At 31.2% G+C, this 27,717-nt stretch overlaps 3 protein-coding genes across 5 annotated transcripts in view; all 3 read right to left on the reverse strand.

Moving 5' to 3' along the window:
- Positions 1 to 12,799: 12,799 nt before the first annotated feature.
- On the reverse strand, positions 12,800 to 13,114 carry LOC130965374 (uncharacterized). The gene has a single exon (XM_057890141.1). It carries the CDS (start codon positions 13,112 to 13,114, stop codon positions 12,800 to 12,802), a length of 315 nt encoding a protein of 104 aa, XP_057746124.1.
- A 2,411-nt stretch (positions 13,115 to 15,525) lies between these two features.
- Positions 15,526 to 16,758, reverse strand: LOC130965375 (uncharacterized). The gene is made up of 2 exons (XM_057890142.1): positions 16,119 to 16,758; positions 15,526 to 16,043 (listed from the first exon to the last, which is right to left on the reverse strand). Exons 1-2 carry the CDS (start codon positions 16,756 to 16,758, stop codon positions 15,526 to 15,528), a joined length of 1,158 nt encoding a protein of 385 aa, XP_057746125.1.
- Positions 16,759 to 24,444: 7,686 nt separating this feature from the next.
- LOC130968245 (disease resistance protein RUN1-like) overlaps positions 24,445 to 27,717 on the reverse strand; it is a 28,018-nt gene continuing 24,745 nt past the window's right edge. The window contains exons 4-5 of one of the 3 annotated variants that reach the window (XM_057893419.1): positions 25,153 to 26,019; positions 24,445 to 25,074 (exon numbers count right to left, since the gene is read on the reverse strand). In XM_057893419.1, the coding sequence (XP_057749402.1) occupies positions 24,502 to 25,074; positions 25,153 to 26,019 (1,440 nt within the window). In that variant the 3' untranslated portion in view covers positions 24,445 to 24,501. The remainder of the gene's footprint in view (positions 25,075 to 25,152; positions 26,020 to 27,717) is intronic. The other 2 variants (XM_057893420.1, XM_057893421.1) reach the window with 2 other exon arrangements.

The raw sequence follows: 27,717 nt of genomic DNA on the forward strand, positions 1-27,717 counted from the left end.
TTTAACTGCGAAAAACTAATTTAAAAATAAAAATATATGGAGTATTGATTCATTAAATAATTAACAACTTTATAGAATGTCGATTCACCAAACTATTAGAGAGTATTGTAAACATAGTCATATTAAAAACAATACGAGTATATTAATTTTTTAATTTATAATTAACGGTTTTAAATAGTTACTTTTTTAAAATCGAATAAATATAATTAATCATATAAGAATAATAATATGAATACATTTATTTTTATCAAATTAAATTAAGTTATTCATTAAATTATATTTATTTAAATTTTAATTTAAAAATTTTATAATTTAAAATTTAAAATTATGTAAATGAAATAAGATTAATTAAAAATAAAAATATACCAGTACGATTTAGATTGTACTGTAATAAATTTATGAAATTTTAAAACAAAATAAATCTTAAAAGATAAAAATAAAAAAATTAACACTAATAAAACACTAAAATAAAAAAATAACGTTACTTAATAAATAAATATGAGAAATTAATATTTTATAATTATTTTATATTTTTATTTAAAAGCATAAGTTTAAGTTAGTGTTATTTTTAAAATTAACTTTTTTTAAAAAAATATAATTTTTTAGCATTAATTGTTTAATGATGTTATCAAGGTACAATAAAAGCTCCATTAATTACCCTTTAAAATACTATGCCAATGCATATTATAACACTAATAATGTAAAGAAGTTTCAAAACTCCAAACAATACAGGAGTATTGTAACATCCACCAACTAACTCGACCCACGTTTCTTCAATTATTGCTACAATGCTACTAGATGTAAACCCATAAAGAGATTGAGTTGTGCTTACACAGTTACACCCACTAAATAAAAAATCAAAAAATTAAAAAGTAAAATATAACAATATTTGTATTAAATACGCTTTTTATTTTTAACTAGAATGTGATCCACGCGATACGCGGGACGGTAAATTAATAATAATATATAATAAATACTAAAAATTATTATGTTTTGTAGAATTAAATAAAATATGTATAAACTAAAAATAAATTTAAATGGTATTTTATTTAAAAAAATGGTAGTACAAAATATTTAGATGTTGGAATTGATTTTTGTATTTAGTTTAATTGATGGAATTGGTCTTCTTATGTAGCACTCGTTCTCTTTTTTTTATTGGTTGTTGTTAGAGTTGCTGCTTTCTTCTTTTTGTCATAGGTTGTTATGAAAGCATGTTCCTTATGAATTGGTGAGTTGTGTGCACTTTCTTTTGTGTTGTTTGCTCCCTCTTTGCATGTATGGTCTTCTTCCGAAAATGTGTCTTGAATTTGTATCGTTTTTTTTCTCCTCAACCTCTTGATAGGTATGTGATCTTCATCTGATGTTATTGGTGTTGGCGAAGTTGGTTCCTATAATCAATGAATAATATAAATTAGAAATAAATGAATTAATTTTTGAGAGACTTATTAGTTATGAAATATTCATAAGTCAGCTGTGTGAATTCTTCAATTTCTGGATTGATATAGATTTTTGTACTTGAAGTTGTGCTAACCTAATAATCACCTAATATTATAATATAATAGGTTATATAAAATAAGATTGTGTTATATTGTGTCAATTAATGAATTATATAAAATATAATTCTTTGAACTAAAAAAAAATAAATTAAAATTTTTTGAAAAAGATCATACCTTTATATTCACTAACCAATGTTGATGTGAGTGCAACAATTTTTTGGCCCTTGATTTGTGTTGTAATTTCTTTATTTATCTGATTTGAGAGATTTCTCCACAACGTGACTTTTAACACGATGTTCCTAAAATTAATAGTATTTTGTTAATAACTATATATCTAAATGAAAAATGAATTGGTTGTATATTTTTTTACTCTTTGAGTATCAATTCCATTCTTCGTATTTTTGTGGGTTTTCCTTTAACATCTACTTGTTCTTCTTCTCCTATTGCATGCAGTTTTTCAATGACATCTACAATAAAAAGAACAAAAATGTGTTGATTTTTTTTAATAAATTATTTTTAATAAGAATAATTGAAATAATATAAAATAAAATTACCTATTAAAATTTGTCTTTGACCCACTCTGTCAGATAATGTCTCAAGTGATGCAAATTCAAAATAGTGTTGGAGAATGTTCAAAACTGGATCTTTGATTTCTTTCACAATAGTTGTTATTAAAAAATTTGTTTTCATAATACCTTTAATTGCTCTATACAAATCATTTGCATCTTCTATTTTCAAATTTTTGATAGTATAGACTTTTTCTTCTTCTAATAAATGTTTGAATTTGTTTATCATATTTTTCTTCACAATTACATGAAGAGGTGTTCTCTCCAGTGTTAGTAAATCATTGTTAACAATTAGTTAAAAAAATGATTGCGTTTATTTTTTTAAATTATTAGAAAAGGAACAATGATTATCAAATTGAGAGAAATTTAACTTTAACGATATTAAAATACAATTATATACAAAGTATTATAAAATAATATTAAAAGTATAAAAAATAAAAATAATTAAAGCATTTTTTTAAATTCAATTTAAAAACAGAATAAATTTGTTTATTTTGTACCTTTTCATCTAATATAATCATTTCTAAGAAAAGAGGCTCCTCTTTATTTTTGGGTGTTAATGTTTTCCATAGATGAACCACGCGAACTTTGATAAACCAATTGTCCGTATGTTTGGTTATATTGTCCAATGAATGATGCTCCATTGTGTAAGTTTGAGATGTTGTATAGTTTGAAAAGAAATTTTTTATGGTAAATTTGATGTTATTTTAAAGAATAGTAATTAGAGACTTATATAAGTAGTTCAAATAGTATATAATTTAAATATTTGTAACGTAAAATTTATTATGATTAATAATATTATTATGACATTTATTATATGGATATTTATTACATTTAATGATTGAGTTTATAGAAATTAATAAATTAATTATTGGTGTTATAAAGTTATTATATTGTTTATAACAGTAAAATATAATAAATATAAGAATATAGATTTAATATCTTTATAGGTTACAAGCTTAATTTCAAAATTTATAATTTAAAAAGACTTGGTTGAAGAATATTTGTATATTATATGACTTTAATAAAAAACTTTTAGATTTATATGGACTTAATAGAAAACTTTTAGGCTATTTGCAAATGTTTAAGTTTTAGGAAGTTTTAGAATATTTCACCTACATGAATGAAATACACCCGATGCTTGATGTGACTATATGATACTCTTTTTGTATTGTAGAGATCCAAAGTTGAGACCTATGTTCGCTGAAATAATGACAGTAGTGAAGTAATATGCAATAATAATGATATAAATTTTTAATGAGTTAATTTACATAAATTAATAAATTAATTATTAGTATAATAAATTTATTGTATTATTTATAACGGTAAGATATAATAAATATAGGAATATGATTTCAATGCCTTTATATGTTACAAATTTAATTTCAAAAATTTTAATTTAAAAAGATTTGATTAAAAATATTTATATATTATATGGACTTAATTGAAAATTTTTAGACTAATATTAATAAAAAATATTAGTCCTTAACGTTTCTCTTTGAACAATTAATATATACTAACGTACCGAAAATGGCGAAAAGTTTATTAGCAGTAATTCAAAATTAATATTATAATTACTTAATTAAATGACTTCATAAAATTTTGCAGTTAGAATAGAAGCTAATACATCTTCTTTCTGCCCATTTTTTTTATCCCACTTTTAAAGCAATTTATTAATTAATAATAGTATTTTTTATCTGTAATCATGAATAATACCAATTATTCCTAATAAAATACATAAATTAGCAAGTTGAATTAGATAATATCATATTATTAAATGTGATCGGTCCTTAGTGGATCAAATTGAATGCCGATGTCTTAATGCTAAAGATGACCAAGCATTCCACCTAATATGATATTGTCACATTTAAATATATATTTCTTAGTGAAGTAATATGCAATAATAATGATATAAATTTATTTATTAACTAATAAATTATTATAAGCTTTAAAATGTAACTTTAACCTATTTAAATTGATATATGCGATTAAGAATATTACATAAATCTCATAGACCAATTTTAAGTGGTTTAAATTATGATTTATAAATGATATGATTAAGAATTTTGTAAAAGAAAAAAATAAAAAACTGTAGCATAATATATAAATAAATTTAGAAGTATACAAAACTAAGAGGAAAAAATATTCTTAAATTCAACCCATGGTTATATGTGCAATGTCTAAAAAGAAGTATTGAGATTTAATTTTCGGACCAATTAGAGCATTGTAGAGGTCGACCTTATTTCGAAGCGTGTTATACTTGTAGATACAACTATTTTCACAAAAAATATGTATGAGAAATTTTAGAAGAAAGAAATATAAACATTACTCCAGACGTAAAAAATTGATTACTTATGAAAAAATATATTATCGCAAGTTTTTTCAAAGGAGTTTGGTATGAAATTACTCATCGACTCACAATGTGTAAGAGATGACTTACTTTATAGAAGATATATTCTCATGAGATTGTTGAAATGCCATTGATATGGAATCAAGTACTGCAAGCATAGACGAGTGGGAAAGGATAAGTTTATGAATAAAAAAGATAAAAGATAGATTAAGTATATCTACTTTTAATTTCTTATATAAAATTACCTCAATATTGTAATCCTTAGAAAAATACTTGGCACGAATTTTTTTCGTTGGTCTGGTTTCTGCAATTGATGCAATGCAGAGAGGTGCCAAGAAGAAGAGGGTTTCGAAAAGCATGAGAAGAGTAAAATTTGATTCGAGGAAACACAATGGCTCATACCGGAAGAGCATGGAAGAAATAGGATCTTGGTACAGAGAGGTGCCAAGAAGAAGAGGGTTTCGAGAAGCATGAGAAGAGTAAGGAGTTTTCAAGCAAGAAGCATGAGAAAAGTAATGAACTCTTTGGTTTTCAGAGATTTTTTGGGGTAAATGTTAATTTGTGTTTTTGTTGTTTTTTATTCTATTTTTTAGTTTTTTTTAATTTGAAAATAGAAGTTGATTTGGCAAGATTTGAGTAGTTGAAATTTGGCAAGATTTGATTGGTTGTTTCTAAAATTTTGCCACGTAAGCAATATTGCTGACATGACGTTAGTAGAATAAGAGGAATAACTTAGAAATAATGTGGTGCATGCTTATGTATCTACTTTTATATATTAAGAATAGATATAGAAGAAGGTGTGGGGTGATACAGTGTTATGGAGAATAAGGGTGCTTTTCCTGCATATGATATCAGGAGGCTGAAATCGGACCGAAAGATTTAGAACAAGGAATTCGGACGGTCCAATTAAAGAAAATTTACAAAAAAATATATTTTTTTAATAAAACTCGGAGGGTCCAATTTGATTTTTTAATAAATAAAAAAAACTAAAAACAGAGGGTCCGGTTTCATTAAAAGGAAAAATTATAAAAAACAAGAATTGTAAACGGAGGGTCTGTTTTCAGTTTAACAAAAAACAAAGTGTAAACGGAGGGTCCGATTTGATTTTAAATAAAAAAGAAAAAACAAAAACTAATCGAACGGTTCGATTTGGGGTCAACAAATTTTTTTAACAAAGAACTCGGACAGTCCGATTTCTCTCTATCCCACACCTGTGTCTAACACCTATATATACCATAATCAAGCACAACTCACACACTCCTCCAATATAAAAAAAAATTAGCCTATTAAATAATTTATTTGAATTTAAATATAGAGTTTAATTTTAATGTATTTATAATATAAAATATTTTATATAATAATACAATTATAACTATTTTTTAAATATACGTATAAAAAATAATTATTTTTATTAATATTATATTATATAATTAGATGTATGTATAAAAATTTTACAATGATTTCTTAAATATAATTTCAAAAGAATGAATATTTTGACCATAATCATTTGTAAAAAAAGAAGAGACGCTTTTTAAACTACTATTTTAAACTGTTGCTACATTTTCTTAAAAAATTTTAAATTGCTATTCTCTTATCTAAATATTTTTTATGACAAAATTTTGAGTTTATAATTGAACGAAAACGAAAAACAAAAATAATTCTTATCGAAATGACAAATTTGCGAGTGTGAGAGATTTTTTTGTGGAAACTTTTCAAGGAATTATACTGATGGGTTATGAACATCTCCTATACTATTTAGAATAACCATCCAAGTATAAGGGATAATAAACATCTTTTCGAAAAATTAGTTTAATTTTTGGGTTCACTAAGGATCGAACTCTTAATTTTTCGAATCTAGTGTTTTAATACCATGTCATGATACTACTCATCCCAAAAACTTCAGCTGATGAGAAAATGTAACACTAATGATTATATCTTTAATATTCTATAAACTTCTATTGTACACATTGTATAAATATTTTATTACTCCTCATATTTTCCCTATACTGATATACGCGTGAAAATTGTGTCTTTTCGATAGACCAACCCAAAATACTGATATACGCGTGAAAAACTACAAATGAAAGACCAACCCATTCCATTAGGCGGAGTGAATTAAGAGTGAATATCCAATTCGGTGAGGATAATTTTTTTAAGGATTACGAGATTTTTAAATAAAAATAATATTTTTTTGTTTTTGATTTTTTTTATAAGACTAATTAACTCTTAAAAAATATTAATAAAAAGATTAATCAATCTCATACAAATAAATATTAAAAATTAAAAATAATATTTTTTTAAAATTTTATTGTCTTTTCAAAAAATTATTAAGAATTATTTAAAAATTTTTTCATCAATTATTATTGCAAGTAGTCATTGTATTCAAGATAAAGATTAAAAATTAAAATTTAACGTAAAATTAAAAAATAATTAAATATATAAAACATAAAATCATAATATAATTTAAATTATAAAATTTTTTAATCTAACATTTTTTAATTAATTAACTAATTTAAAATTATAATATCTAAATATTTTAAGAATTAAATCAAAATTTTAAAAATTATAACCACCTGAAAAACTATCCACAGTTTCATACCTTCAAGTGTTTCTTTCTCATTCTCTACCCACCACATAATTTGTCTTTTATTTTTATTTTGTACGTAACTTGTAAATTGTAACGACTTTTTTTTTCTTTTCAATAACATTGATGGGTCTAGTTCTTTTAAAATTATATTATTACTTTAGAAAAACCAATCGAGTGGTTAACTCACTCGTCCGCTTAAGTAAGTGTTGGGAATTCGAATCTTACGTTATGCATACAGCGAAAATTATTATTTTAGAAATAAATACCTTGTAGCGAATTATGAGAAGAGTATATTAATATAATAATAAAAGTAAAAACAAATATTTTAATTTATTAAGATATAAGTTTATTTATAACAACTCTCCTTTAGGTTATTAGCTTATTAAGTCTCATCTATTAAAAATAAAATTTTCATTTTAAATAAAAAAGACCATTTTTAGTTATTAGTATGATCTTATCTATTTTTACCATAAAATAATAAAAGATTATATATTTTCTAAAATAATTTATTCTATTATTCAATTTATCATGCAATATTAATTTATTAAATATATATCATAAAATTAAAAAAAAAGTTATCACGTTATTTATTTTATCATGCAATTTTAATTAAATAAATTAAACACATATTTCTCATTTAAAATAGGGTTTCAATATATTCTTAAAAAATACCATTTATTATTATTAAAAATAACCCAACATTCATTTTCAATATTTAATTAAAAAATACCAAATCTCCATTTTAATGGCCATTTGAATAAAAAAAAAATTAAAGCTAAACAAGTCATGTGTTGATATGTGAATGGTGAATAAAAAGCCAGGAAAATTACCTTCCTTTTTATTCCAATCTTCTTTGCTCCAAAATAAAATTTCATCCCGTCGCTAAAATTGCTTTAACTATTTTCTATATTTTCATAAAGATTTATATATATAAGTGTTCATTAAATTTGAAGATATATTTAAATTTTAATAGGTTGAATAATGTTATTTATAATAATACAGTGTAAAAAAGTTCATTATAATTTATCCATTTTTACGTTCTTCTTGAAATAATATTTTTTTATAGTGACCCACTCTATTCATAATTCACTTCAGGGTGTAGTGGATTATATTTTCTGTATATTTGGTCATGAATCGTTATAAGATGTAGTGATTTATGTGGTGTCAGATTCTTAACGTAATTTGCGACAAGATGTAACGGATTATGTGTATTTCGAATCTGCTTTAAAGTGTCACAGATTACATATAATTAGGATTATTGCATTTTTGTCTATAGTTTTTCAATATTGTATTTGCGTAAAGATTTGTTCCACTCAGTTTATTTATGTAAATTGCCATTTTTTTCAATATTGTATTTGCGTAAAGGTTTGTTCCACTCATTTTATTTATGTAAATTGCCATTTTTTTATATTAATATATGTTTTCAATAATTAATTATATTTTAATTCATTGAACATTAAGAATATATATATATATATATATATATATATATATAAAGCTTATAACAAGGGACAGAGCTACATAGAGAAAAAGGAGCAATAACCTTCTAATTTTAATTTTTTACATATAAATCATATGTAAATTTTAGTTTAATCTTTTTTAAAATTTTATTTTAATTTTATTTTATTATATAAATATTTTTTGCCTCCTTTAATATTTCATTTAGCTCTGTTCCTCACTTATGACATTGTGAAAGATGAACAACTTTCACATATTTTCGCTATTTAATATTTTATTTTACATTTTTTTTTGGTGACGCATATTTTTTTTTAATCTTATTTCAAGAATATATGATGAGAAATTACGTGACAAATAATTTAAAAAAATAAAGAATCTATACCAAAAAATGGCTTCGGATTGTGTTTTAGTGATTTCAACTAATTTTTATTAGAGTAAAGTATCGTTTTTTTCTCAACGTTTGGGATAAATCCTATTTGTGTCCCTAACGTTTAAATCGTCCTATTTGTATCCCTAACGTTTATAAAAATGATTCAATGTTATCCTACTATCAATTATACTAACAAATCATATTATATTTTTTAATTATTCTCACTTAGATGTATTCATTCTCAATTAGGCCTCACTTGGATGTGTTCGATTTTAATATTATACCACTATTTGTGTTTAGATTCAATTATGTCCCTAGAAAAGTAAATTATGTAAATGTTGTAGGAATTAATTTCAACTTTTGATGAGCTATTTTTCGGAATGGATCATCGATTCTATCCCAGACATTTGTATTCTAACTTGAAGAAGAGATTTTTAAAACTCAAACTAAAGCGTTCATGATGTGTAATTGACGGCAGGATAACATTGAATCACTTTTACAAACGTTAGGGATACAAATAGGACGATTTAAATGTTAGGGACACAAATAGAATTTACCCCAAATATTAGAGACAAAAACGATACTTTACTCTTTTTATTATAATATGATGCTTGAACTTTTAACTCTCAAAAATTTAAGTTTGAGTTTTTATAGTTTAAGGATTATTTTTTATATTAATTCTTTTAACTTCAAAAATTTCGATAATGATTCTTTAGATATTAATAAATTTAAAAAAAAATTTTAATAAAATTTTAAAAATTATTTATTATTCTATTTTAAATTTATTAATTTGTAAAAACATAAATTTTTTAGAATTTAAACTAAAATATAAAATTTAAATTTCTATTTTCATTCATCTTAATTTTTTTATATTTTATTTGAATCTAAATAAAAATATATTTTTTATTGATATTTATATTTTAAAATTAATCATTAACTTAATGTTAATAATTGTTTTCTGCTGGTCCACCGCAAAATTGAAAACTTAAATTTTCTTTCTCTATTTTACAGATATTGATTGCGAAATTCAATACGTGCAAAATTGAGAAATACTATGTAAAACGGTAAATATTTGTATTTTGGTGTAAAATGGTAAATATAACTTTTTTATATATTAAAAAACACCTTAGTTTTTATATTCACCTTTTAATCTTTTTTATTATTTATTTCTATATATAGGTTATTCTATGCCTAATAATATTATTTTTCTTTAATAGATACAAATTAGTTAATAAAAATTAATTTATTCTCTCTTTTATTTTTATTTTTATTTATATTTATTTTTACTATATAAATCAACATTCGCTTTACACATTCTCTTTATTTTATCTCATATAATCTTACATTTCCTACTCTTTTTTATCTAATTTTACTAATATTTTTTACAATTATTTAAAAATTTTTGGTTGATGTTTATAGTTGTTTATTTTAGTTTGTTAAACAATTTACTCACCATATGTATTGGATAAAAAATTCGTAAAACACTATAATATATGATGTTTTTATAATATTTTTAATTTTTTTATTTTTTATCTAATTGTATTTATCCATTATATATTATTTTTGTCACTTATATATTATCTTTTGACTTTTTTTAATAATTTACATCTTTTAATATTATTTAGTTATAATAATTATATTAAAAATGCATGATATCACGATTCAATAAAAAACAGATTGTTTTCTCTATGGCAAACGAGGCATGTTTGGTTTCTCGAGCTTAGCGCTCTACTTGGTCCCATTTTCCTCTTATGACTGTCATTGATGGTGATGGATGACTAACAAAATTGATGAGTATTTGCACGGAAAGATCTCATATGCATGACTCGTAGATTCTTAGCATGTTCGGTCTTCTCCACAACGACCACAAAAAATTTACAACATTGTTTATAAGAAAATGTGTTGACCATTGACTATCTACAGTCAGTCTTCTCCACTATGGCTTAAGCAAACCAGAAGTATCTCTATTCTCTAAGTAGAATTATATCTCGTCAAATTTTTAATTAAATTTTTATGATAAAATAAAACTTTAATTAGGTATTTTTTAAGTAATTTTTTGTAAAAAATACATGTGTTTTTATATATTTATTTTTGTGTTTAACATAAGATGAATTATAAAATATTCTAAAATTATGTATTTTTTTAAATTACTAATAAAAATTTAATTATAAATTTTTATTTAATATAAATATTCAATTACAAATTTTTAAACAATAAAAATATAATTAAAAATAGTAAAATTAAAAAAAATACTAGAAAAAGTAAACCGAATTATAATTGTGTAGAAGTGAATGGCTATAGGATCCACTTGAATATTGAAAGCAGAGCAATCTGTACACTGTACTTGTCATCACGTAATGCTTATACAAAAATGCATCTAGCTAACATAAATAAATATTGGTGACAGATTTGAAACTGTCACTCTTCTGATATATAAATTGGTTGATTTTATGAGTAGTATTGTCAATCTAAAGAAGCATGTAAATTGTCTAAACCATGTAATCACACAGCAACCAAGGCATGAACAAACGTTAAATTTCATCTAAGCACGAGTCAATAATAATATTCAAAGAATCAATCTATGGTACAGATTTAAATTGATACAGATTTACATATTTTCTATGCAAATGAATATGAGATTGACACGTCTCTCCTTTATCACAGGGCTTGTCTCATGCTTAGTGATAGAGGTGGCTGAGCCGTTAGCCAAGAGTGTTTGTACGCATAAACTATTGTTGGATCTGTAGAGGTGGGCTTTGGGCAGAACAAGGATAGTGGAAACGCTCAAACACAGGGGGTTGTTCATGGTATCTACACAGTGTCCCAAGATTTTGATTTTGGAATTTTTGTTCAATTGGAGGAGCATCTCCAAAAGAATTATTTTTTGATCCCCTAAACCAATCTCACCTAGTGGGATGAGGCTTTGTTGTTGTTGTTGACTTGTTGTTCTTGTTCTTTAGTTATTTTTTTGGATAATCCTGATGAACGAGTTGAACTAGAAATTTTATTTTTAGAAGCAAGGTACCTGACATTGTATATTTAGAGATGGGAGAATTTTGGTGCTCCCTTGTGGGTGCTGTAATCCCTTTTTGGTTGCTGCAATCCCACGTTTTTGGGACTTCCTTGCTGTCGAGTCTTTCCAATTTGTAGGCGCCCTTACCAATCACCTCTTTGACCCTGTAAGGGCCTTCCCAGTTAGCCGTCAACTTTCCTTCTCCTTGAGTCAGCATCCCGATGTCGTTGCGCCGCATGACCAGATCATTTTGTTCGAATTCTCTCCTGAGTACTTTGGCGTTGTAGCGTAGGGCCATTCTTTGCTTCACCGCTACTTCCGACAAATGGGCCATTTCTCTAGCCTCGTCAACTAGGTATTTCTCTACAGCTTCCTCTACTCCTCCCAGAAGCAACCATGGGCTCGGCTCGCCGACCTCTACGGGTATCAGAGCATCCACCCCGTATGTCAGGCGGAATGGAGTTTCTCCTGTGGACGATTGCTGGGTTGTGCGGTAGGACCAGATGACGGAGGTGAGTTCGTCAGCCCATGCTCTTTTTCTTATCAAGTCGCTTTTTGAGGCCTAGCAAGATGACCTTATTCGCGGCCTCAACTTGGCCGTTCGTCTGGGGATGTTCCACAGATGAGAACTTTTGCTTTATGCCCAAACCGACGAGGAACTCTGCGAACTTCTTGTCAACGAACTGCATCCCGTTATCAGAGATAACGACCTCAGGGATGCCGAATCAAGTTACCACTTGCCTCCACATGAACTTCCGACAATTGGATGAGGATATGCTGGCCAATGGCTCAGCCTCTATCCATTTGGTATAGTAGTCGATAACAACTATAAGGTACTTGACTTGCCCTGGACCGACCGGGAAAGGTCGCAGGAGGTCGACTCCCTAATGTGAGAAAGGTCGGGAGGACGTTAGTAGACTTAGCTCGGTTGCCAGCGCCTTGTGGAAATTGGCATTCTCCTAGCACTTGACGCATTTCCTGACGAATTCTTTGGAGTCCTTTATCATTGATGGCCAATAATAACCAGCTCTGATGAGCTTTCTTGCTAGGGCTTTGCCCCCGATGTGGTGACCACAGCACCCCTCATGGACCTCCCTGAGCACATAGTCCGTTTGGTCGGGATGCAGGCATTTTAGCAAGGGTTGGCTGAGTCCCTTCTTAAACAACTGACCTTGTATGATTGCATATTTGGCTGCCTCCTTTCTCAACGCTCTGGCCGACTTCTCGTCATCAGGGGTCTTATCGCTTTCCAAGAAGTCGGTGATCGGGTCCATCTAAGAGGGGCGTACCTTTGTCAGGTGGAGGGTGACCACTGGCTCTTTTATCAAATCCTGAATGAGAGACCGGTTGCCAGCCCCTGGTTTTGTGCTTGCTAGCTTGGACAGGAGGTCTGCCCGTGTGTTTCTTTCTCTCAAAACGTGTTGGATCATGACCTCCTCGAACTGTTTGCTCAACTCTTTGACCTTCTAAAGATACTTCTGTAACAATGAGTCTCTGGCTTGGTAGGTCCCATTGACCTGAGAAGTGACGACCTACGAGTCACTGCACACTTCTAGCCTCGTGGCTCCGACTTCCCATGCTAAGATTAAGCCGCCGAGAAGGGCCTCGTACTTCGCTTGATTGTTTGACACCGGAAACTCGAACTTGATCGACTGTTCATATATGACTCCAGCGGGGCTCTCCAGGAGGATCCCGGCACCTCCGAACGTCTGGATGGAGGCCCCATCTACGTGCAGCTTCCACCGTATGCTCGTTGTCTCGGTTGGGTCCCCTGTTACTTCTACCAAGAAGTCGGCCATGGCCTGCGCCTTAATCGCATGCCTGGGTTCATATTGCAAGTCGTACTGGGACAGCTCGATGGCCCAAGTCATCATTCTTCCCACTAAGTCGGGTTTCTGGAGTATCTGGTGGATTCCCTGGTCTGTCCTCACGACTACCTAATGACCTTGAAAGTACTGTCATAATCTACGGGAAGAAGTCAGGAGTGCAAGTGCCAACTTCTCTAATTTGCTGTATCTCAATTCTGCTCTTTGTAGCGCTTTGCTCACAAAGTAAATTGGTTGTTGAACCTTCCCTTCTTCCCGCACCAAAATCGCCGCCATCGCTTCATCCGTTGTGGCCAAGTACAGGTAGAGTGGTTCTCCGACCATGGGCTTCCCAAGGAAAGGTAGTGTTGCAAGAATCTCTTTAAAATGATTGAATGCTTCCTCACACGCCGGGGGTCCATTCAAATGCTATCCCCTTTCTCATCAAGTTGAAAAATGGCAGGGCCTTTGCAGCCGATGCCCCGAGGAAGCGGGATAGTGTGGTGAGCCTTCCTGACAACCTCTGGACATCCTTGACACAGCCCGGGCTCTTCATTTGGAGTATACTTGACACTTTTTAGGGTTGGCCTCCACCCCTCTTTGGGTTATCAAAAACCCTAAGAACTTTCCTGCTTCCATGGCGAAGGCACACTTGAGTGGGTTGAGCCTCATGTCGTGTTGTCGGAGGGAAGCAAACACATTTCCTAGGTCGCTTAAGAAGTCCTCAGGCCGGGTGGTCTTTGCAAGTATATCATCCACATATACTTCCACCGTTTTGCTTATGAGGTCGCTGAATATCTTGTTCATTAACCTTTGGTACGTGGCCCCGGATTTCTTCAGGCCGAACGGCATTACCTTGTAGCAATATATTCCCCCCGGCGTTATGAACGTTGTTTTCTCTTCGTCTGGCCGGTGCATCGGTATCTGATTGTAGTCAGAATAAGCATCCATAAAGCTCAGATACCGATATCCTGCCGCCGCGTCGACGAGCGAATCAATGTTGGGTAGGGGGTAGCAGTCCTTGGGGCATGCTTTGTTGAGATCGGAGTAATCCACACACATCCTCCATTTTCCATTGTGCTTTCTTACTAGAACTACATTCGACAGCCAGGTCGAGTAGTCGAGTTCCCGAATAAATCTCGCTTCGAGGAGGCTGGCCGTCTGCCTGGCCACCTCCTCTGCTTTTTCTTGTGACATTTTCCTTCTCCTTTGAGCCACCGGTCTGACCTCTGCCTTGACGGCCAAGTGATGTGACATGAGTTGGGGGTCTGTCCCCGGCATGTCGGCTGGCGTCCAAGCAAATAGATCGCCGTTAGCCCTGATCATTTCCATTAGGGGCTCCTTCAGGTCGTGTGGGAGGTTTCTGTTCACGAAGGTGAACTTCTCCTCTGTGTCACCGACTCTGAACCTCTCTAAGTTCCCTTCCGGTTTGGGTCTTGGCTTGTCGTTGACTCTAGCGTCCAAGTCGGCGAGGAACACTCCCGATGCCTCTTTAGATTTCTTCCTTAAGGAGAGACTGGCATTGTCGCAAGCGACTGCCATTTTCAAGTCTCCTTTTATGGATCCCACCGATCCGTCATCAGCGATGAACTTCATTACTAACATCTTTGTACTGATCACTGCCCCGAGATCGTTGATAGTCTTCCTTCCTAGGATGACGTTGTAGGCTGTGGAGTTTCGCAGAACCACAAACTCAGCCATTACCGATCTTCGCCCCTGTCCTAGTCCTACGGATACCGGTAGGGAGATTATCCCGTCTAGCTTGATGAAGTGGTCGCCCAAGCCTACAACACTGTGCCGGTGAGTCTTTAGGTTGGCATCCCGTAGACCCAAGGCATCGAACACATTGCAGAACATGATATTCGAGTCAGCCCCGGTGTCTACGAGGATCCGCTTGATGAGGCTGGTTCCCACTCTGGCCGTGATGACCATGGGAGGGTTTTCCGTGACCTCATCGAACCATTGGTCCTCTGGACCGAATGAGATGGGTGGAACCCTCTTGAGCTTTGCACGGAAGATGAGGAAACCGCCAGGACTTTGGCGTCTTTCTTGTGTGCCGACCTCAACCTTGGAGCCGCGTCTCTTGCTGTTACCACGTTCACTATGGTAAGGCCGTGCTCGTTGTCCTCCGGCTCATGACGTCGTTTCACTGCGCGGGTCTTTTCCTCTCCCTCGCGGTCGCGATCTCGTCTCCTCGGCTCCCTAATGAGATGGGAGAATTCGGCCAGTTTTCCGTCCCGGATCGCTTGTTCTAGCGCGTCCTTCAGGTCGAAACAATCCTGTGTCTTATGTCCATAGCCCTTGTGATAATCACAATAGAGGCTCTTGTTCCCCCCGGTTCGGTCCTTTAGAGGTCGCAGCTTCGACAAAATTCCCCTCTCGGCTATCTGCTGATAAACTTATATGATAGGGACGGTGAGGGGGGTGTAATTGGTGAACTTTTCGACTCGGAGAAACAGCATGGATGTCTTGCCTGGACCGCCGTCTCTGGCGTGCTCCTTCTGCCTTTCCCCGCCACCATGCTGCCGAGGTTGATTGTAGGTGGGTTGCCGCTTGTTGGCAGCCACGACTTGACTGACTTCTTCATCGTTGATATATTCCCTGGCCACGCTTTGGATCTCCTGCATCGTCCACACCGGCTTCGTGGTGATATGCTTCCTGAAATCCTTGTTCAGAAGTCCATTCGTCAAACACAAACTAGCCACCGAATCGGTTAGCCCGTCAATCTCCAAACACTCATCGTTGAATCGATCCAAATATTTTCTGGTCGGCTCACCGGGTCTTTGTGTCACCCCGAGCAAGTTGATCGGGTGCTTCGCCTTTGCGATCCTGGTAGTGAATTGGGCCAAGAAAGCGCGGCTAATATCCGAAAACATGGCAACAGAGCCATGCGGAAGGCTGTTAAACCACCATATGACAGGTCCCGCTAGAGTGACCGGAAAAGCGCGACACCTCACTTCATCGCCTACTCCCTCTAGGTTAATTTTGGCCTCAAAGGCCGTAAGATGCTCCTGTGGGTCTTGAGTTCCGTTGTACCTCATGTCCGTCGGCTTATCAAAGTGCTTTGGTAGCCGAACCTCGAGGACGGAATGGTGAAACGGGGTTGCACCCATTATTGCGGGTTGCCGTGTTCTCTTCGGCTTTTCTCCTCCGTCTTCCCAATCTTGCTCTGTGGCGCGTCTCCTCTCATGCCGGGTGTATATCACGGGGTCACGCCGTCTTCTTGGGCGCTCCCGCTCTTTCCAGATGCTTTCGTACTCAGATTGCGGGCGGGGCGTGCGCTGGGAATGACTTCTCTAAGGAGTTCTTCCACGTGCCTCGTTAGATCGGGAAGGGCTTGGTTCGGGAGTTCTCTGACGATGTTCCTGATCAGCCAGCTGGCGTTCTAGGTTTTGCATCCTATGACGTAATTCCTGCATTATTCTGGCACTGTTGTTGCCTGTTCCCCCGAAGGGGCGTCTCTCTTGGAATCGTGAAGACAGCTCGGGTCGTCGTGGAGGGGACCTCGTGTGTTTCCGGGAGGAAGCCACGGATGCCTCCCCGCGGTCTCTGCCCTGCGGGCATTTCCTCCAGGACCCTGTATGATGTCCATTTAGGCGAGTCCCCACAGACGGCGCCAATGTACGGTTACTCGGGTACCAGACGGATTGGGGAGGTTGTAGAGTTGGAAAGGTGGGGTTTCGCCTGGTTTAAGGATGTGGGAGTGAAGTTGGGACAGTCGACTTCACGAGCTCTTCGAGTGGAGAGGGGGGTGCCACCTGCAAAGACACTCCGACGCTCTAGTCAGTCAGGTGTACTGGTGAGAAAGGAATAAGGTGGTGTGTGTGACGTATCTTGGGGGAGGGGTAGGACCCTCCCCTTATATACATTATTAGAAAAGTAGGCCCATAGGAGAAGGTCTCCTTCCAGGAAGTTTCCTTCTCCCCAGCTGTTATGCAACTGGCAAGGAGGGTGCGTGGTCGGGTCGCCAGACAGGCGGGTACGATGACCCGCCCAAACGGATCGGCAGGTCTCTGGGCCGGGTCGGTCTCCAGTCCATATATATATAAGCTTATAACAAGGGCAGAGCTACATAGAGAGAAAAGGGCAATAGCCTCCTAATTTTAATTTTTTACATATAAATTATATGTAAATTTTAGTTTAACCTTTTTTAAAATTTTATTTTAGTTTTATTTTATTTTATAAATATTTTTTCTCCCTTCTAATATTTCATTTAGCTCCGTCCCTGACTTATGACATTGTGAAAGATGAGCAATTTTCACATGTTTTTGTTATTTAATATTTTATTTCACATATTTTTTTGTGACACATATTTTTTTTAATCCTACTTCAAGAATATTTGATGAGAAATTACTTGACATATAATTAAAAAAAAAAGAATCTTTTCCAAAAAATGGCTTCAGATTGTGTTTTAGTGATTTCAACTAATTTTTATTATAACATGATGCTTGAACTTTTAACTCTTAAAAATTTAAGTTTAAATTTTTATAGTTTAAGGATTATTTTTTATATTAATTTTTTTAACTTCAAAAAATTCGATAATAATTTTTTAGATATTAATAAATTAAAAAATAATTTTTAATAAAATTTTAAAAATTATTCATTATTCTATTTTAAATTCATAAGTTTGTAAAAACGTAAATTTTTTAGAATTTGAACTAAAATATAAAATTTGAATTTCTATTCCCATTTATTTTAATTTTTTTTATATTTTATTTGAATCTAAATAAAAAATATATTTTTTATTGATATTTATATTTTAAAATTAATCATTAACTTAAAAATAAGAAATGTTAATAATTGTTTTCTGCTGGTCTACTGCAAAATTAAAAACTTAAATTTTCTTTCTTTATTTTACAGATATTGATTACGAAATTAAATACGTACAAAACTGAAAAATACTATGTAAAACGGTAAATATTTGTATTTTAGTGTAAAATAGTAAATATAACTTTTTTATATATTAAAAAAACACCTTAGATTTTATCTTCGCCTTTTAATCTTTTTTATTCTTTATTTCTATATATAGGTTATTCTCTGCCTAATAATATTATTTTTCTTTTAAAAGATACAAATTAATTAATAAAATTAATTTATTCTCTCTTTATATTTTTATTTTTATTCATATTTACTATATAAATCAACATTCACTTTACACATCATTTTTATCTTATCTCACATAATCTTATGTCTCCTACTTTTTTTTGTCTATTCTTACTAATATTTTTTATAATTATTTAAAATTTTTTTATTAATGTTTATAGTTTTTTATTTTAGTTTGTTAAACAATTTACTCACCATATGTATTAGATAATAAATTCGTAAAACGCTATAATATATAATGTTTTTATAATATTTTTAATTTTTTTATTTTTTTTTATCTAATTGTATCTATTCATTATATATTACTTTTGTCACTTATATATCATCTTTTGACTTTTTTTTAATAATTTACATCTTTTAATATTATTTAGTTATAATAATTATGTTAAAAATGCATGATATCACGATTCAATAAAAAACAGATTGTTTTTAATTATCTAAACATTATGTTCGTATTAGATTGTTTTTATTTAGTTATATATATTCATCTAATAACTTCCTTCTTTGCACTATATGATGTGCTTTAGATATAACACTAAATAGCAAATGTAACAAAAATGATAAGTAAAATATCGTTCTTAAGAAAAATTGTCAATTACTGAGTTTGTTTTTTTAATTATTATTTAAATTAACAAAATTTAATTATATTGCTAAACTTGATTGTATGTCAAAGAATATAATAAAAAGTAGAAAAAAAGATAAATAAATTCTTGCGAATATTTTTGTCTCTAAAAATTGAAAAATACATTATGTTCTTGATTCTTTTAAAATTTGGACAAATTTACCTTTCTGTTAAAGTGATTCCGTTAAATCGGATAGAAAAGTCTGACATGACATTACGGGAGTACACGTGGCATGAACCTTTTTAAAATAGGACATTTGTCCTTCCACTCCAAAACGATGCCGTTTCAATTAGAGTCCCAATATTTTAAATTCAACACCTGGTTCATATTCAAACACAGCATTTCCAGTTCATCAACACTTCTCCTTTTATTCTTATTACTCTCTAGATTCTCACTTTCTTGTTCTATGTTTATTGTTATTGTTGTTGAATTTGGTGGAAGCCATTGATGAAGCTTTGTTGAAAGCTTTGTTGTTGCTACTGCTACTAGTACTAGTGCTACCACTACCACCACTGGCTTTTTCTGATGAAGAACTAAGAGCATAAACTTGAGTGTTCTTGAATCGTTTACTTAGTTTCAATTCACACATTTTTGTTTTATGACTTTTTTTGGTTTTCTTGAACCCCTTTTGGATAAAGTTCTCAATTTTGAAGAGACATTAACATAGGGTGTGAAAAACTTTGAGGAAGACAATGATGAGGATATTCATTCTGCTGCACTTGTTTCATTCTAAAACTGACCAAAGAGAGAGAGAGAGAGAGGGGTTTGAATTGAATTGTTACAAGTTAGTACAAATAAAAAAAAAGGTTGTAGTTATAGTAGAAAAGGAGAAAGAGAAGTTTGTTGGGATTTTGGTGATGTAATTTTTGAGAGAAAGATGATAGGACAGAATGGCTCAAGTCTTACACCACGTGTCCGGTTTGCAAAGCCAACCTCCTCCCACAATCAAGAAGGCACTGCCGCTATCGTGGTTCCGGAGTTAACAAACGACTTGTCCTTACCTTGCGATTTAGAATCGCAGAACCAATTCTTGGTCAAAGTTGAAATCCATTACCACCACCACCACCAACAACAACACACATTCAGCTATTTCAAACCTTGTTGTATCTCTTCAATTTTCTTCAACTGAAATCATTGAACTAACCATAGAACCTTTTCTTAAGCCAATCAACCTCATAGATTCCTTAGCAGAACTCCATAACAGAATGAAGTGTTCTTCTTCTTGTTCACCATCATAGCCACAGAAAGAAGCGTTGTTTTGGTTGTTGTTGTCGGAGTGTGCTCCGGTGAAGGGAAAGAAGAGAAGGAGGTGAAAGAGAAAGAAGGATAATTTTGTCATTTGGACGGTTATGCAAAACAACGTCGTTTTGGAGTGGGAGGACGAATATGTCCTATTTTGAAAAGGTCAATGCCACGTGTGCTTCCGTAACGGCTAGGTCAGTGTAACGGGAGCCACGTTAGACTTTTCCGTCAGGTCCAACGGAATTACTTTAACGGAGAGATAAATTTGTCTAGATTTTAGAAGGTTCAGAGACATAAATATATTTTTCAATCTTTGGAGACGAAAATATTTGTAAAAAAAAATCAGGAACCTATTTGTCATTTTTTATAAAAAAAAAAAACTACTTGCATGTAATAAATCACATTTGCTAGCAATGGCAGATTTACGGGCGGACCTGAGGTGGCCATGGTCCCCCAATTTTTTTTTTAAAAATTGATATTATTAGTTTATTATTATTATATAATTAATATATATATATATATATGTTATAGATTAAATAAATTTTAGTATACTAACTCATTAAAAAAATTTACATGTTAGTAATTTAATATGTATAAATTATAAGGTGTATTATAATATATTAGTAGCAATTAACAAATATGTTTAAAAAAATAAAAAATGTATAAAAAAGTTATTAAAAAATATAGGTTTATATTAATGTAAAAAAGTAACAACTATAATTTTTTTTTATTTTGACTCTTTCTATGGCAATAGTAATAATATAATAAACTTTTTAAACAATAAAAATTATTAAAACAAAACTTTAAAACAAGATTAAAGATAAATTTTTAGTAAATTATATAATTGTATATGTTGAAAAAGAGAATGTTTTAAAATTTATCTCAAATGATAAATTGATAATTTTAATTATATCAAATATTGCAGAACAAATTTAAAAATATCAAAATCCTAAAGTATATAGTTGAATGTTAATTTTTATATAATATAATTATTAATTTTAATCTATATACTATAAATTATATTTTGTTGATTTTTTATTATGTTATATTTTAATTTATTTTGTATTTAATTTGACCCCTCTTATAAAATTTTTAGATTCACCACTGTTTGCTAGGATATTTGATTTTACCATATTATGAAATTGAATAGGTTAGATTTAGTGTTATTTAATATATTTGTTATAAATTCAAATTGGTCATGTTTGTTAATGTATTTTTTAGCCTTTCTCAAAACAAAAAAGAAAACTCTTTTAAATTTATATATAGACGTACTAATCTCTTAACTACAAGTACATTTATATGAATAAAAAAATATGTTTATGTGAAACTTTATAATAACCACATAAAATGTGTTTGTCTATCTCTAATTTTTGTTTAATTTATGGTGTTTATAATTAGTAATTTTATTTACAATTTTTTTAAATGCATTGTAAATCACTATATATCATTTAAATAGTATTTAAATATCTAAAAATATTAAGTTATTATAAACACATGCTTCATAACATAAATCATTGAATAACATCATTTTATAACATATTAATTCATCCATGTTATGGGTTACATCAATAATGTTAATATTACTATGTAAAGTAAAAAATAGTTGAAAAATTATGCAAAGTTTACTATTAAACTAATGTGACAATATTTTTTATTTTAGAACACTAATAGGTATGAATTTCAATATATTAAAAATTGGTAAACAGATTCTTTTGTCCAAATCTTTTTCATTTGCCAAACATTTTCTCTATGGCAAACGAGGCATGTTTGGTTTCTCGAGCTTAGCGCTCTACTTGGTCCCATTTTCCTCCTATGACTGTCATTGATGGTGATGGATGACTAACAAAATTGATGAGTATTTGCACGGAAAGATCTCATATGCATGACTCGTAGATTCTTAGCATGTTTAGTGTTTACAAGAAAATGTGTTGACCATTGACTATCTACAGTGAATCTTCTCTACTATGGCTTAAGCAAACAAGAAGTATCTCTATTTTCTAATGTAGAATTATATCTCGTCAAATTTTTAATTAAATCTTTATAATTTAAAAATTTATAATTAAATTTTTATGATAAACTAAAACTTTAATTAGGTATTATTTTAAGTAATTTTTTTGTAAAAAATACATGTGTTTTTATATATTTATTTTTGTGTTTGACATAAGATGAATTATAAAATATTATAAAATTATGTGTTTTTTTTTTTTAAATTACTAATAAAAATTTAATTATAAACTTTTATTTAATATAAAGATTCAATTACAAATTTTTAAACAATAAAAATATAATTAAAAATAGTAAAATTATAAGAAATACTAGAAAAAGTAAACCGAATTATAATTGTGTACAAGTAAATGGCATGGCTACAGGAATATTGAAAGCAGAGCAATCTGTACACTGTATTTGTCCTCACGTAATGCTTATCCAAAAAGCATCTAGCTAACATAAATAAATATTGGTGATAGATTTGAAACTTTCGCTCTTCTGATATATAAATTGGTTAATTTTATGAGTAGGATTGTCAATCTAAAAAAGCATGTAAATTATCTAAACCATGTAATCACACAGCAACCAATGCATGAACAAAAGTTAGATTTCACCTAAGCACAAGTCTATAATAATATTCAAATGGGTAATCTGTTGATCATAGTCAAAGAAAGCTTCAGGTAATAGTTTTCCTGTGTAGGTAAATTTAGTTGAAAAGTTTTGCAGTGAGTAGTTAATACTTTATTATGAACAAAACAAAACTTTCAAGTGGGACATACTTCTCAGTTTTAATTAGATAAGTAGCTACGCGTTAACCATTGTTAACCTGCAATATGACAATTGTTGCAGCTCTTTGAAAGATACGTTTGGTTTATTGATCTTAGGGGCTTCGTCTCATTTTCCTTTAATGACTCTGTGCGATAGAGACTAACGAAGTTGATGAGTATTTGTAGCGAAGGATCTCATATACATGAATTGTAGCTTCGTAACATGTTCAGAATGCTATAAAATTTTGTACACAAGGCACTTAGAAATTTCTTTTACCACCAATTTTCTAGTTAGATATCAAAGATGTAAATGCTAGAAATGGATTCATACTTAATAATAGTTTATACTTAATATTACATGAAAGTGATGATTCTTTTATTGTTCTGTAATATTTCAATATATCCTAAAAAGGGCAGCAAAACTTTTATTGATGATATATATAATTAAGGATATTACAAGTAAAATTTTTCATAAAAATTATAAAATATAAGTTAATGTCTTTTAACTTTTGGAAAAGTCTAGGGGCCAGCAGTTTTATTGAATTTTGGCCAGCATGTAACCAGCAGAGGAAGGTGAACCATTAGATGAAATCTCACACCAATCTCACACCATCAAATCATCATTGATGGCTAATTGATGGCTAACAATTACAAAAATTGCTGGCCCCCTAGCATTGCTCTTAACTTTTTATGTATTTATGTATTGGGAAAAACCAAATTTTATTTTTACTGTGTTAACCAATATTTTAGTACATTTTTTTAGCTTAATTTTTATAGTTATATGAGGTGAATTGTGAAATGAATAAAATTTAATTGAATTTTCTAATTATTTTAAGACCAATATTTTTTAAAATAGCTGAAAAAAGAGTATATTTTTATGTAGTTTAAGACCAATATTTTAAGACCTATAGAAGTAAGGACTTGATTGATTTATTTTTATGATATAGTAGTTTAATTAAAAACATTTAAATTACATGAACCCATTTGTAAATGTAAAGCAAGAGCCTCTAAAAAAACTGAATCACTAAAGAGTAAGAGAATGCTTTATGTAGTGTGGGAGTTGTTAAAAATGTTGCAGTATAGACAAAATGCAGATGCAACATTTTCATTCATTCATCAATTTAAGGATTGAAGGCTACATTAATTGGTCATCTTGAATTGCCAAAACATTGTGCTTCTGATTGTGGTGAGATGAAGAATTGGCGGTGTACATCATTGTTGGGTTAAAATGTTCCAAATCTTCCTTAAATACCCAACGGTAACCACAACTTTTCACTTCTACTACTTCTGGATAACCACTTTCGATGGCCAATTCAATACCATCAAGATAATATGCTCCTTCTTTTGAACCTCTTTTAACGATATAGTGGTGGGATAGAAACATTAGCAACATATGATCCAATTCAGTTGTGATCAAATCTTGCTTAAACTGTATTGGAACAAGGCAACCAATGGGCCCAAGCGGATTACCACGAAAACGATAACGTAAAAGAGATCCTGTCTCTCGTCCAACAAATTGGGTTGAAGCATGATGTGCAACAAATGTTGCACAAGCAGCAATGCCAATCCAATTATTGTCATCCACAATGGGAGATAGATCCAGCCTCATTGAACTACCCGTATTCTGTTTGCTGAACCACCTTGGAATTTTAGTTCCTGGAACAACACCTTCAATTATGCATCTGGGGAAAGTGCATTGCAGGTTCGCCTGCCACCGTAGAAATTAGGTATGCTTAAAAATATAAGTTCATAATATACACAGAAAAAAGGGAATTGAAGTTGGTACCTGAATCATTCTTATCATCCATGAAATAACTGTCACACGACAACCTTCCGTGCCACTCAAATTCGAGCAGTTGAAAACATATATTCCTCCACGATATACTCTTCTGATCGGCAGAAGTGTACTTGGCAAACACATTAGATTCTTACAGTGCTCCAAATTCAGCACGCTTAGCTTGGGAAGTTCCTTGACGCAATATGGTAGCGTAACAATATTGTTTCCCCCTATATTTAAGCGTTCTAAACAATGTAACAGTCCAATAGCATCAGGGATTTCAACTAGATTACAAAAACTTATGTCAAGATATGTCAAAGTTGGGAAACGGGACAAAGAAGACACCGATAAACCAATTGAATTCAAACGCCTTTTGGAAGATAAAAAATGGAGAGGCCTTGTAAGAGTTTTGCATATGGATGATGTCATGTGGCTTTGCATCTGTCTTGGTTTCTCTAACAACTGATATCTAAATAATTTTGAACAGCCAGATAGATTTAAATTTTGAAGAGAATTAAGACGAAATATGCAATTGGGAATACTAACAAGGTTTTTGCAGTTTTTCAAATTCAAGCAACGAAGCTTTTCTAGAGAACCAACGGATGCATCAAAGTGAACAACTTTATCGCATCCGGCAAGATTTAGCTCCTCAAGATTTGGAGTCCGAGATAAGATGGGTATCTTTACAAGGCTTTTACAGTTGTTCAGATTTAAGGAATGAAGCTTTAGTAGAGAACCAACAGATGGATCAAGGTGAACAAGTTTAACACATCCTTCAAGATTTAGTTCCTCAAGATTTGGGGCCTGAGATAAGTTTGGTATCTTTACAAGATTCTTAGAATCACTTAGTACTATATGTGTCAATTTTGGTAGATCCTGCAACAACAACAACAAAAAATCCAATAAAAGAAAACCATATTATTATTATAACTAGTTAACCACTTTCCAACTCATTAATTTTTTTTGTCCTTTTTGACCTAATTGTTTGCATTATTTACACATTATTTTGTCACCTGTACATTGCTTTATTTTTCTTTCAACCATTTATGTTCTTTTAATATATCATTTAATTATAATAATATTATTAAAAATACATAATGTTATGATTTATAAAAAATAAAATTAAAAAATTAAACATTACTTTCAGCTATTCAAATTCTTATATATTTTGTCTAATATTTTCATTTTTATGCTATAGTATTTAAATGTAACTTTAAAAAAGACAAAAGAAACAATAAATAAAAGTAACTACTTAAAATGAACAAAGATAAAGATTATATGAAATCAAATAAATAAACTTTAATTTAATATATTTATTCAGAGAGTATATATTCTTTTCTAGTTCTTGAAAATAATCATTATTAATTAACACATTTATATTTATTTGAAACTATATTTAAATTCACAAATAAGTTATTTCATGCAATAGTTGATATACTTTTCTCATCAATTTTTTTAATTTATAATTACAAATATAAATACAACTCAATTTTTTTTCCAATTGTATTCGTATATTGGTGTTATTATTAATATTTTATGAATAAATGTATATAATTGATAATATCTATCTAACTAATTATAATTTTCTTTTAAAGGGAGGTGTTCCGGAGCTTACCTAGAACTGGACGGTTGGACTTGAATGAGAGGCCTAAACGCTAGAGGAAGGTGGTCTCCGACTTGATTTATATCTGGGAACCGCCGTCCGAATTGTGTATATGAGAGAATGGGGGCCGGGTTGGTACCTGCAAAGACACTCCGATACCTAAGTTAGCAAAGAGGGTAAGCAGGTTTTTAGTATATTGGAATTTAATTTTACCTGAGTGTGTTAGTGTATTTATAGGGGATGAACCAATAACCACCGTTGAAAGTAGTTCCTTCTGATGGTGGATAACCGTCCCTTTATCTTAGGGTTGTTGAGATATCTCTTCTAGAAGTGGGTGAGAGATTTTAGGAGGTAGTTACTTATTTGAATAAGTGTTATCTGTCAGCTTATGTCGAATCCGACCTCTTTGGGGAGGTCGGGTGACAGTGAAGGCCAACTCTTTGGATTGGGCCTTTTTGACCTAACTGGGCCGAGCCATTGCGTTGGGTCAGGGTATAAACAGTGCCCTTTCTCGAGTTCGATCTCTTAGTTATGAGTCGGATTCGAGTATTAAACGAACTCGGGGATGCTTGAGTTGGTATTTCTTTTTTAGTCGCAAAACCGACGGGATTTTGAATTCTCAATCGTCGCGTCTAATCAACCGCCGTGTCCGTTTGTCTTCTGTGTTTACACGCCGGGGGGGTGGGACAGTTACATCGGTAACGGCGCGTCCTCTTAATGACTGCGTCGTTTTACTGTTATGCCCCTAGTGTATTATAAATTTCTTTCCCTCTTCTTTCTTTCTTTTCTTTCGTTTGTTTTCTGAGAACTGTTTCCCTCTTTCGCTCTTTTACTCGCTCACAGAATTCTCAGGCTCTCTTTCGTTGCAGTGTTCGCCTTTCTATCTTCTTCTTCACAAAAGGTTGGTTCTTTGCATCTCCTTTCGCTTTCTACTTAATATACTGCATGTTTTGAGAGTGAGATTCCTTTGT

Source organism: Arachis stenosperma, chromosome 3, assembly GCF_014773155.1.
Source record: "Arachis stenosperma cultivar V10309 chromosome 3, arast.V10309.gnm1.PFL2, whole genome shotgun sequence".
Taxonomy (NCBI): Eukaryota; Viridiplantae; Streptophyta; class Magnoliopsida; order Fabales; family Fabaceae; genus Arachis; species Arachis stenosperma.